Source organism: Pelecanus crispus, chromosome 22, assembly GCF_030463565.1.
Source record: "Pelecanus crispus isolate bPelCri1 chromosome 22, bPelCri1.pri, whole genome shotgun sequence".
Taxonomy (NCBI): domain Eukaryota; kingdom Metazoa; phylum Chordata; class Aves; order Pelecaniformes; family Pelecanidae; genus Pelecanus; species Pelecanus crispus.
The window spans coordinates 1,888,638-1,901,426 of record NC_134664.1 but is presented as its reverse complement, the minus strand read 5'-3'; the positions used below and the strand labels follow the sequence as shown (position 1 = coordinate 1,901,426).

The 12,789-nt window shown below is 47.6% G+C and overlaps 1 protein-coding gene across 4 annotated transcripts in view; it reads left to right on the top strand.

Annotated features, from left to right (window-relative positions):
* LOC104024751 (methanethiol oxidase) overlaps positions 1 to 12,561 on the top strand; it is a 28,981-nt gene extending 16,420 nt beyond the window's left edge. For 3 of the 4 annotated variants that reach the window (XM_075724567.1, XM_075724565.1, XM_075724568.1), the window contains exons 8-12: positions 564 to 642; positions 1,145 to 1,266; positions 2,038 to 2,130; positions 3,155 to 3,273; positions 3,904 to 4,667. In XM_075724567.1, coding sequence (XP_075580682.1) covers positions 564 to 642; positions 1,145 to 1,266; positions 2,038 to 2,130; positions 3,155 to 3,273; positions 3,904 to 4,066 — 576 coding nt within the window. In that variant the 3' untranslated portion in view covers positions 4,067 to 4,667. Of the gene's footprint in view, positions 1 to 563; positions 643 to 1,144; positions 1,267 to 2,037; positions 2,131 to 3,154; positions 3,274 to 3,903; positions 4,668 to 12,535 lie in introns of those variants that run through there. The other variant, XM_075724566.1, reaches the window with a different exon arrangement.
* The last annotated feature ends 228 nt before the right edge of the window (positions 12,562 to 12,789 follow it).

The following is a 12,789-nucleotide window of genomic DNA, read 5'->3' as shown; positions in this document are numbered from 1 at the left end:
GAGACAGTCTAATGAACACTTGCACTGAGGAAATAGCTGCAGCATTAGCTCAGCAGCTTGCTTTCTGGCCTGCAAGCTGGTCAACAAACATGTATCAGTTGGACAGCTAATCGGAACATGTGAAACTGGTCACCAGTGGCAATGTCTGCTGCCTGTGCTCAGCCAGTATTTGGAAGCACAGGGAAGACCTGAAGGTAGAGGAGGGAGGGAAAGTGATGGGGCCATGGACAAGGGAGTAGAGCTATTGCCATTTTAGAGGGCAAGCTGGAGACAGATAAGGACACCAAACTGTAGGAGATTAGTAGTCTTTAGTTCTGCTACTGTTAACAGCAGTCTGTTTGAGATGTTGTTGCATAGTATAATCATTAACGTTCTCACTGGCAGAATAGTTACCATCCTCACCCCTTGGTAATACTTATTTGCAGTGTGCATATCGCCTCTGTACAGGCCCTGTTAAGTAAATAGCACTATTTGCTTCTCCTCCCTCTCTCATGCATAGCCAAGCCCTCTTGGCTAACATCAAGACCATAATAATGCTGTGTTCTCTCCTGTGCCTTCTGCAGAAAGGAGACTGGGCAGCAGAGAAGGTGATTGAAGTACCCCGCAAGAAGGTGCAAGGATGGCTTCTCCCTGACATGCCTGGTTAGTGTGAGCATGTTTGGAAAGGAAATGGGGTGTTGTCCTCTTCAGTTCCCTGGTACAGTGTAGCTTCTTGCAAAATTTTATCCTTAAATGACAAACACTTCCCTTGTAAAATTCTAAATTTCTGTTTGGGTTCTTTGGGTAACATTTCTGATGTAACCAAATCAGTCTTGCTCATGAGACACCAAGTAGGAGAATGTCAGACCTCTGCTCCCACACTGCTCAGTGTTTGAGGTCAGTTTCTCTAGAAAAATACTTGGAGTTTGGGTCTTTCAGCATGAGTTCACAGCATTCAGGAATGGTCCTGGGAATGCTGGTAGAGCGTGAACCGCCTTTGAGTAGTCACTGGGTTTCCAAGGACGATTGTGTTTGTTCAACCCATATCTTAACATATTTTTCTGAGGCTACTGTGACTAGAATTTTGAAAGATAATAGGTTTGTGGTCTTGTTTGTTGCTGGTCCTGTCCGTTCCCTGACTTTGCTACTGAATATTTTCTTGAAGGTCTTATTACTGATATCCTCATCTCGCTGGATGACAGGTTCCTGTATTTCAGCAACTGGCTGCATGGAGACATCCGACAATACGATATCTCCAACACCCGCAAGCCCAAGCTGGTGGGCCAGGTAAGCCAGCATCACAAAAGCTGTCGTGTAGAAGGACAGTAGAGTTGTACTGGGTCTGGCTGAGATGGAGTTAGTCTTCCCCATAGCAGTGCTGATAGTGCTGTGCTCTGTATTGGTGGCTGGAAAGGTGTTGGTAACACACCGGTGTTTTGGTGACTGCTGAGCAGTGCTCCCACAGCATCTGGGCTGTCTCTCCAACATTTCTGCCCCTCGCAAGTAGGCTGGGGGTGGGCAAGATCTTGGGAGGGGGCACAGCCAGGACAGCTGACCCAAACTGACCAGAGGGATATTCCATACCATATGACTTTGGCTCAGCAATAAAAGCTAAGAGAAAGGAGGAGGAAGGGGGTGCATTTGTTATTCACATTTGTTTTCCGGAGCAACCGCTACACGTACCGAAGCCCTGCTTCCCGGGAAGTGGCTGGACATTGCCTGCTGATGGGAAGTAGAGAATAAAGTCTTTGTTTTCTTTTTTTGCTTCCGTGCACAGCTTTTGCTTTTGCTTTTTTATTAAACTGCCTTTATCTTGACCCACGAGGGTTTTTTTCCGTCTTATTTTCTCCCCACCTGTTCTGCTGAGGAGGGGAGTGATAGAGCGGCTTGATGGCACCTGGCATCCAGCCAAGGTCAACCCACCACAACAGTTGTCTTATTTCCTTCTTTTTTGAAAGGAGAAAATGACAATTTACTTTTGCTTGAGAATTGTCACTGTATTGCTTTCATGTTCCTTTGATAGCCGATGCCTATTCTCACACATTCCTTGGATTACAGGTGTTTCTGGGAGGCAGTATCACAAAAGGTGGGCCTGTAACTGTAGTGGAAGACAAGGAACTGCAGTGCCAGCCAGAGCCATTTGTGATCAAAGTAAGTTTTTCTAACATGCATGTTGTCAGTGCTCAGCTAATTGTAATTTATTTTGAAATATCTCTACACCTCAGTCCAATGTACAACATACAAAGCCATATCTGAGCTAGTTTATATCTTCGCTTACAGCCTGGGCAGGTATCACATTTCAGCACGGACTGGAGCTACTAAATCCTGGGAAGTGTTCTGGGTCCCTGGTGGAATTGGACAAGCTGTTCAACTGTACTGAAGCCTGTGTAATTACATCTTCCCTGGTGTTGTTAGCTAGCTAATTTAAAACTAATGCAGTGTGCATTCATCACACTGCCATCGTTGTTTCTGATAATCTTGCAACAGCTGATGGTCAAAGCACTAAACCAGCTCATTTGGCAGCGGGGTGTGTGTGTGTGCGCGCGTGCAAAGAGTTCAATGGCACCTGGCATCGTGATAGAAAAATGAAAGAGCATTAATTGCCTCTGGTCATTATCAATGTGTATTAACATTATCACTGTGAAGTGAGTTACCTATGGAAAGTCTCGTGGGATGTGCAAGACCGAATATGGTCATGGCTAAGATCTGTTGGCCACCGTAGGCAGTTTCAGGAAGTTCCACATACTCCTTTTCTTCATAGTGCAGACTGGGACCTAGCTGCAGTTACAGACATGTTCTTATTTGTAACTGTGATATGCGACCCGTCTCTTGATTTTTGACGCTTTCATCCAAGTACAGCAACCTGAATGCTTCAGCCCTTACTTTCTTACATTACTAGTTCTGTGAATTAAGTGGAACTCATCTGGATTGACTTCGAGGCTCCCTGTTAATAAGGAATAAGACTCCCAATAAAAACTGTAGTGGAAGACAAGGAACTGTTCTCTCTCCTAAACAGGGGATTTAGAGCTCTTATGTCAAGGATTTTAGAGTGCTGGATGGTCCTCTTGAGTAGCAGAACTGCTGTGCTGTTTTGTTTCTCCTTGCTGTTGCATTTCTTTTGTTCAACCTCCGTGGCAGTTTGTCTTGAGCACCTTGTTCTCTATTATAATTTTAGGGGAAGAGGGTGCCAGGTGGACCTCAGATGATTCAGCTTAGCTTGGATGGCAAGAGGTTGTATGTCACCAGCTCTCTCTACAGTGGATGGGACAAGCAGTTCTACCCAGACCTTGTCAAGTAAGAAAACTTTGGTAAACAAGGATGACTGTACAAGCCTGTGTTTAAGATTTCTTTCTTAAATAGTGATATGCATATACCAGCAAAGTTCCCGTGCAGGGTGACTGAATCCAGTAACTTTTTATACACAGCCTACCAACCTAGATGGTTCACCCACTAGCCAAAATCCATCCCTGCTCAACAGGCACACAAAAGTTGGGGTCTGCACGCAGTATTTGTTGAAATCATGATATATTTGGAAGTAGATGAGAATGGAAAGAAACCAGCGATCATGACCTGGCCTCCTGGAATCCATAGTACTTCCAAACTGCCTTTGAGTGTATCAGCATGACTGTCTATTTTTTGGAATTAAAGAAAGAAGATGATCTTCCAGATGGCCACAGGAGGGCATAGTGCAGCTTGCCTATTCCTTTATAAGTAACAACAGCTATTAATTTTTACTCATTCATTGCTAATTTGAGGTTGCAGGTTTCACTGAGGCGATGGAACTCACTTTTGAGACTTGCTAAGCCCCAATTTAAATCTAGTGTTCTTTCCGTTAAATGAAGACAAATCCCACCCAAATATGGAAGAGAAGAGCAACAAATGTGAATCCTTTTCCCAATATCTGTTTTCTTGTCCCTTTTTCAGGGAAGGCTCTGTTATGCTGCAGATTGATGTGGATACTGAAAAAGGTGGATTGACAGTGAATAAAAACTTCCTAGTCGACTTTGGGAAGGAACCTGATGGGCCTGTCCTAGCTCATGAGATTCGTTACCCTGGTGGAGACTGTACCTCTGATATCTGGATGTAATTGTTGTATGGAGCGGTTTTCTTTTTTTTTCTTTCAGTCTTTTTTTCTCTTTCTCCCTCTATCTTTTCCCTACCCTCCACTTCCCTTTTGTATAGGTGAATCAGTTCAACTGGAACTTGGTCCACTAAATTTAGACTTCCATTAGGGTGAGCCACAGAAGCTCCACTTTCTTCTTATTCTGAGGCAGCCAAGTGAATCTCTCTGAAACATGATATAAATCTGATTTTCTCTACACCTTCCCCTTTCATAAGGTCCTGTGTAATCACTGTTGACTGTAGGTTTCAAGGCCGAGGTCACCAGTCTTTTAAGGACTGTTTGCATTGTTTGGTGCCACTTTGCTTTGCCACCATTTGTTGGTGGAGAAGCTGTTCTTAAATAACTCCGTAAGAAGTATACATTCCATGGGCTTGCCCCAGAGCAAGAGTGTCCTGTCCCTGCAAAGCTTAATTTGCTCATAAAGTAATCAGTGCTTTACAGCAGACGCAGCATAAAAATCATGCGTATCTAATCTGAAGCCACATGTTTCTGGAGCTGGCTTATATTTTAACATTTGATATCTGATGTTATAAAAAAATCAACAATAAAATTGTTCTTCAAGTCAGGTGGAGCTGCACATTTTTTTTTCTTTTTAGCATTTCCTCATTTTCTATCTCAAAGAATGTAAATGTAAGGTCATTTCAGAAAGTAACAATGTCATTTGTCTAAAAATTATTTGGCGAGGAATTTATTTTCGCTGAAGCCACCTTTGTTCCCATTATTGGAAGCAAAGATTCTCTTCCATTTTCTAAGACTGGAGAAAACTGCAAAAAACTTTTCTGCACACTATGCCAAAGCCAGATGATGCTAGCAGCAGGTGTCTTACAGGTGCTTTTCAGGTGTCTTGCAACTTCTTGAACAGACAAGCACTGACAAATCCACCCTTTCTTCTCTTGCCAGTTCCTGATGCATCTTCCCAAAGCTGTTTCTTGGGTCTGATTCTCTTTTCTGCCTCTCTAGATCTGTTGCTTTCCCATCTGTGTCCATTGCCAGCCTCTGCCGTTTCCTGCTGAGCTTTAGCGTTGCCAGTTGTAATGCTGGAATCACATCAGCAGTGTCGGAGGAGCAGCGTGTTAATGGGACCTCCCGCTGGAGCCTTTTGGCTGGGGTTTTTTCCGACTTTTACTGTGCTTCCATGGCAAAATCTTCATCTAGCTGACAGATCTTATTTTATAATCAAGACTTCATTCTGTATGTAGCTGCTTACTGTCTTGCCTAACATATTTGGAACCAGGCTTTGAGAGTTCAATTTTGTGTTCTTAACGTAGGGCAGCTGGACTGCTGCCACGCTTTGAAACCTGCGACAAGCAGTTCTGTTAGGACCTTGTAAAGTCGGAAAGCTTTCTAACTGACATGGCGTTGTAGCCACCTGTGCCTGATGCAAAAGCCCACTTTCATCAGCTTCTTGTTAGAAGTGGGTGATGTTTAAACCATCTTGCTGCACGGACCCATTGTTTTCCTTGTGAAGCGACTGGTTTCAAGAATGGAGTATATGCTGCTAACCTGCGTAAATGCTACTAATAGTCCATGCTGAGTGGGTACAGTGAGTGCTCAGTGTCTAAACAATCTCGTGCTGTCCAGGAAAGTCATTGATTTGTTAGGAAATCATTTGCTACTAACCAATACTACTGGAGCCCGTATTTTTTTCGCACCTATTTCCTATACGACTGAGCATTTTAAATTGGAAAAGGTGCATGATCTTCCACTTGGCCACATGAGGGCAGACTGCAGCCTGGCTTCATGCAGTACAGAAGTACATCTAGGGGTTTCTCTCACTCTGCTAGCAATTTTAGGTCGTGATTTTCCACAGATCACAAACTTGCTGGTGAGGGTGGCCCTCGGGTCTCTTCTTAGTCCATCAGTGGATTGTAGAGTGACTGAGGTCTCTCATTCCAGCTACAGTGAGCACTCCAGTCTGAGTCCCATCCTGAAATCTCCATTGGAAATGTCCCTGGATACAAGTGTGTACAACTGCTGAAGTGCAGCTTGCTTCTGTTCCTTGTAAAAGCCAAATGTTAAAGGCAGAAAGGCGCTTAGAGAAGGAAAAGAAAAGCAAAGTGTGGGACTCGCTTGAATTAAAATATTTCCTTTTTTCCTAACATCTGCTAATCTGGGTGCTGAAAAAGGTAAGCTGTGAGTAGAGAGTTTCTTGTCATTCTGGGAGGAAACCACTGGGTCTCACCATGCTTATGGGATCCATGTCCATAGTAAAGATTCTGCTTTTAGTATGTGTGCCTGTCTGGGTCTACTTCGTTGCAAGGTGAGCTTTACCATGGACTCACCTGTGCTGACTGCATTGACAGCACCTTCATTGGCTATAAGGAAGTTTCTGAGGGGACATTGTCATGGTAAATACCCACAGTCAGTCAGAGGCCATTGGAAATGGATGCCAGAATTTCAGACATTAGCCAAATGCCTGCTCTTTGGAGAATCTCTGAAGGTGTTGTGAAACCTTACGCTAATGACTGACCATCGTCTCATGCTTATCAAAGTGGAAGAAAAAAATGCAGCGAAACAAAATAAATTGGTGAATGCAGAGTAGGTCCAGATATGTGGTGGGTCAAAAAAAGATACTCACGTGTTCATCCGGTAGTATTGTAGAGGTTTCACCCACTGGCCAAAATCCATCCTTACTCACAAGCACATAAAACTCACGGTCTGCACACACTGGTTGATACTGCTCGCTGAAATCATGATCTATTGGGAAGTAGGTAAGAAAGTGAAGAAACCAGTGAACATGACCTAGCCTTCTGCAGTCCATGGTACTTCCAAACTGCCTCTGAGTGCATCAGCATGACTTCAGCTTTTGGCATTCAAGAAAGTAGATTATATTCCAGATGACCACAGGAGGGCATAGTGCAGCTTGTCTATTCCTTCATAAGTAACTATTTCCTAGTTTTCACTCATTCATTGTTAATTTGAGGTTGCAGATTCATTTATATTTCTGCTGCCAGGTCATATCCAAGACAAGTAGATGTGTTTATACCAGAAAGAGAGTCTACTTGTAGTATTTTCGACAAGTGTAGGAGGACAGCAAGATATATTATATCCCACTTATTAGCTGGAAAAGTTATAGAATGGAGAACAGTTTCTGCTTAAGTGAGCCAGAGCAGTCATGATGAGAGTTGCCATTGAAAAAGACTATTTTTTGGTCTGCTACCTTGAACTCTCTACTTCTCTGGTGAAGACTGACCTCCTACCTTTGGCTCTAAGAGTGTAGGGAATTGCCTTGTTATATACAGAGAACTGTAAAATGAGTCCTTGGAGTGGAACCTGAAATTGCTCAGCATGTGTATACCTGGTTTGCACTTCCTTGTCCATCAGTGGAGGAAAGTCAGCTGTTCTTGTTTTCATTTGTTATAAGCTTGGATTCTGATGTGCAGTGCTCGCAGGGACTTTTAAGGAAAGTTGGTAATGGCTGCCTTTAGGCAGAGGCATGGAAGAGGAGAAAAAGCAGGTCCTGCTCGTCCGTCCTCCCCAGCTGCGTGGTGCTGCCACTCCTCCCGTGGGTGATGGAGCGATTGTGCGGTTGTGGGAGGGGTCGCTTGGAGGAGCTGATCCGGCAGAAACGGCGCTGGCCAAGAAGTGACTCACCGTCCATCTCCCTGTGGCTGCGCATGGCAGGGCCCTTCAGTGGCAGCCTGAAGTCACTTCTCATTACACGGTGTCTGAAATCACAACCCAAGGATGTGGGTTTTGGATGGGTCTGTCCAGTTGTAGCTGTGGGCTGTAGTGGGGAAGGGTGATGGCACTGCTGCCGTGCTTCTGGCCGGGCCTTTCTGCCCCGTCCCGGGTGAGTCCGGCTCCAACAGCAAAGCGCTCATTTGGAGGGGAAGGGGCAGCTGAAATAGGAGTGGAAAAAAGGCAGAGAGGTGCCTTGAGGGAGAAGAAGTGTAGTTGTGCTATGCTGATGTTCCCTCCAGCAAACCTTGTAGCCTGTACGTGGAAATGGCTTTGAAGCGGTGTGCTGAAGGGCACGGCGTGTACCAGGTGTGAGCCCAGTAGCCCTGGGACATTTGGGTTGTCTCTGTTCAGGGAAGCGATCAAGAGACCCAGGGTGGTGGATCTTCGCTTTGCATAGTCTGCTTGCTTTTAACGACATTGGCCTTTTGTCTTAAATGTGCCTCCGCCCTTCTGGCTGTTTGCATTACCACTTGCACCAAAGTTCTGAGCGCTCGTTCTGTCTCAGTGCCTTTGGCAGACCCTTCTCCTCTGCTGCCCCAGGAGCTGTTTGTGTCTTGCTGCTGCCTATATGCAGTGAGCTGTGCCACCGGCCATCGACGACTTGCTGCTCTGGCGGGGATCTGCAGCTGGCAAGGAGATTGTCTGCCAGGAATCTCACCTCCCTGCTCCCTTTCTGCTCTCCCCTCTGCCCTGGCAGGAGGTGAGCTCAGCTGGTTTTGCTCTGTGTTTCTGTGTGCCATGAATTTACAGTTTACCAGAAAAGCTCTGTTTCACAACATCCTCAAGGGTTGTATGGCGTGGTTTTTCTTCTGCTCCTGAAGAGGGGAATGGGCTGGAACAGAGTGAAACCCTTGAGAGATGTGGAGCCTGGGAAGGTCTAGGACAACGTACCTCTGCTGGCATTTTTTGCCGGGACATTGGCACTGACTAAAGTCCTTCCAAACTCTGCTGCTCTCGTGGTGCTTAGTGCCTAGCTGACCTGTTTGTGGTGGAAGGCTGTAAAGAGATTATGGAGGCCAGGTCAAAAGTATGGGAAAGGCGGATTTAAGAAGGCAAGACGATGAGCAACACTTAGACAGCCTGGGGCACCTCCAGGGTTCTATGGCAGGGTGAGGTGGGAAGCAAGAGAGCAGGGAAGGTTGGAGACTGCTCCCATAGCTGGGGGAGTTCTTGCTTGGGTGTTTAGAGCAGGCTTCGTGTCCTTGGGGAAGCAAGGTCTTCTCCCGACGCATTTAATGTGCTGTGCCAGTCTGCATCAGATTGCATCACCCAGTCTTCTTGCCCATTATCAAAATTATAGCATGTTCTTCCCTATCAGGGTTGGAAGAGATGGTCGGGAGGAGGGGAGTAGTTGCCGCCTCGGTGTGGGCTGTCCAGTGAAGGCCCCGATTGCTTTTCCATGCCATGGCTTCCCACCTCTGCCTCCCACAGGGAGCTTTTTTTGGGGCCGAGAGCAGACCACACTGCGTTCTCCGCTAACCATCGCTTGCTTGCTTGTTGGTGTTGCTGAGCCTGCTCTTATCCTTCCTGCTATCAGGTTTAATTAGAAAACTCTACACCCCACAGCTTGGTTTTGTGAGGGATGCCAAAGACGTCACCAAGGAAAGCCAAAGAGGATGACCAGCAAACTTTGTTAATGAGTGGAAGACTAATGAACTTTTTAATTAGCAGGCGTGCAGGTGCAAGAAGGAGGTGCAGTGAGACATGCACATCGTGACAGCAAAAGCACACAAAGAGGCATCAGCTGAGCACCTGAAATTGCCTCTGATGGAGCAGGAGCTCCTTGCACGTCCTTGGGCCTGGTTGTGCTTCCTGCCAGCCAGGCAAACAAGGACGCAGCACGTCAGGTACAATGCCCGAACCGCTCTTTTGTTTTTGATTGGCGAGATGGGCAGTTCTGCCCAGGTCCAAGCAGCATGGGAGAGCAATGGTGAGCTCTGCGTGAGCAAGCAGAGAAGAGGGAAAGGCTGTTTTGAGTTGGTTGGAGGAGGACAGCTAGCTCCAGCTATGGAGCTGCTCCTGCACTGAGGGCTTCCTTCTGTTACATTAGGGAAGTGCCAGCCGGCCCCTCATTTCCCCCAGACTCCTGCTGGCCTTTCAGCCCTTTGACCCCCAGCTCAGCTCATGCTACAGCATGCTGAGTTCTGCTCTGCCTTTTACTTCTCTCAGCTGCTGGGCCAGAGCTGCAGCTGCGTCCTCCCACCAGGCCTGAGTGTCCTTCAGTAGGCAGCATCCTCTGGTCCACATTGCCTGGAGCATGTGTTGGGGCCATGCATCCTGCCAGCCTGGAAATGGGAATTTCCACTCTTTGTGGAAGGATTGAGAACGAGACTGCATGAAAAAGACATTTTTTCCTTTTCTACTTCCAGAAACAAAGCATTTGGCAAGCTGGGCTCACCTGCCTCTGCATAGTGCACTAGTTATTTGAGAAGTTGCTTAAAGCTGAGCACTGGTGCCAGGTGCCATGCTGCTCCCATGTCCACCTGTTGCATGTTGAAAGTGCTGTTCTGGAACCAGAGAGCCATTAATTACAGCCCTAGTAGGACAGGCTATCTCTTCCGATAGAAATCTCCCGAGGGCTTTTTTAATTGCGCTGTCAGATGTTTCTGCATTCCTCCGTGGAGCAATTACTTATCCCGTGTAATTTGCCCGCTGATTAAGGACTTCTTCCGCAAATGATGCTCGTTCACGTTCCATGGTGCTTGGTGTTTCCTTCCTGCTTTAGGTGGCAGCCAGGGTCATGGTCACCTCAGAAGAGGACCCTTCCAAAATTCTTCTCTCCAACAGCACAATCCCTTTGACAGAGGTCTCTGCTGTTCCCGTGGGCGGTTTGTGGCAGTTTAGTCCAGTTGGCATATAATTAAACCACAGTGGTGCCAGGCACTTTGTGGTGTTGGTGCCTGCCATGGGGCCTTGGGTGGGAGCTGCACAGTGGGGTGATGGGCATGGTGAGAAGATCCCCCTGGCCGCAGTCCTCAAGCAGACTGACTGTTTCCTGTCCTTCAGAGCTGCGGTTTGTCCAGGCAGGTGGACGTGGAGACGTCTTTGTCATTAGTTTTCCATGGCATCGTTCTGCTTCAGTGAGGTGGAAGGAGTGAGTGGCTATCGCTCAGGCACTGTTTCTGGTGCTGAATTGCCCTGAAGGTTCCTCTTTTCCACAGGTGGGCTGACTTTCCCATATGGAGATACAAACCTGAGAGGCAGCAGGCACGTCTTGACCTTGTAAATGCTGCCTCAACAAGGGCACAGACTGTATTTCCTTAAGCACCCATTTCTAGCCTGATGTCTTTGCTAGCTGTGTGGGAGATGTCAACAGTTACTTGCGTCTCTTCTGATTTCAGTACTGTTGGAGTCCCCTCCGTCCTCTGAGCACTGTCTCCCAGTTTGCAGTCCTTAGAGCTCAGAAAGTCTTCTTTCTTGTAGAGGCTTCTCTGGGCCTGTCTTGCTGAGTTGATGCCAGGGAGCCCATGTCTTCAGCTCAGCCCTCAGACAGAGACGTGCCTTCTGTCAGGGTCCAGATTTCAGAGGTGCCTTTGGTGGCCTCCGTACGTTCAAACGTTGTAATTTCCAGGAGGCTGCTGGTGGGGCCGGTTATCTAGCTGGACTTCTTGGACTTCTCATCCCCTGTGTGGAATTTGCAGCCACTGCACATTTGTATGGCAGGAGCCTGTGTATGGGGGATGGCTGTAATTATCTTGTGTCTCGGCTGGGACGTGGAGGCCTCCAGAACCGAAAAAGTCCCATTGGAAATCACCAGAGCCCCAGGATCAGATACGGGAGGTTGTGTTAAGGAAAAGACCTGCATGGACCAGCAGATTTTTCCTCTAGATTGGGGGTTAGCAAGGCGGAAACAAGCCACAGTGCTGGTCTGGCACCTCCCAAACGCTTAGGAGCGATGGCTCCTCCCTTGGCAGCTTGCTTTCTCCCCCCACCACTTTGCCTTGTATATAAGGCCCCCCGAGAGCAGCCTGGGCACAACACAAGCCACTCGAGCAAGGCAGGCAGCAAGCTGCACGTCCAGTTCCAGCACCTCTGCTCTTGAGGAGGGTGAACCAAGCGGCCTTCAGCATGGGTAAGAGATACGCTGCAGCCTCCCTGCAGCCCACAGCAGCTCCAAGGCACTTGTAGCTCCATCCTGGATCGGGCTCCAGCCGCTGCCTGGAGGCTGCAGACATCCCACCTTGAAACCGAGTCCCACCTGGGGACTGGTGGGCTTGATCCTCTGCAGCGCAGCAGGAAGGAGAGAGGTGGGACTGAAGTTTGGTGTTTTGTCTGACCAGTACTAAAGGTTTCTTTTGTCTTACTACCGGTCTGCTCCCAGGGGCTGCTTTTTTGCCTTGAAAAGCTACTTCCATGTGGCTGTAGTATCCGTGGTGAGGGGAGCCTCCCCTTCTGCTGGGGAGTCGTCAGGGAGACAAGAAACCAGAGTTCCTTTCCAGGCTGGACCTTCAGTACTGATGTGGTTCTTGGTGGAAGCTTGCTCTCCTTTGCTGGGGCTCAGAGGATGCAGAAGGGAGCTGAGCAGTGGTTTGATCCGTGATAGCCTCAGTGTCTGTTGAGGGGAGGATTCCTCTCCTGGATCTGAGATTTTTTACTGCCGTAACAAAAGTAGGTGCTGGTCTCAGAGGTCCATCCCCGTTGAAGGCTGGGGTGGGAGAAGGTCCATCGGGTGGGACAGAGTCTTCTGAATAGGCACCTATTAAGGATGTGGATGTTTCTCATTTTATTCTTCCCTTCTTCTCAAATCAGAGAGATGCAAAGCTCAGTGCTACGAGTACCCCACCTGCCCGGATGTTGTGAAAGGCAAGTCCTCTTGAGTGTGTTTTGGAGTGGCGGGTATTTGGGAAAGAGCTCCGTGGTAGTGGAGACCACCATTGATTAACTGTGTATGCTGAGTCCCTTCCCCAAAGGGAGAAAGCTGTAACTCTATGGAGATGCCCTTTTGTTGTTCTCTTACCTCTGGGAATGGAACCAGGGAATGGAACCAGGGTTGGACAGTTGAC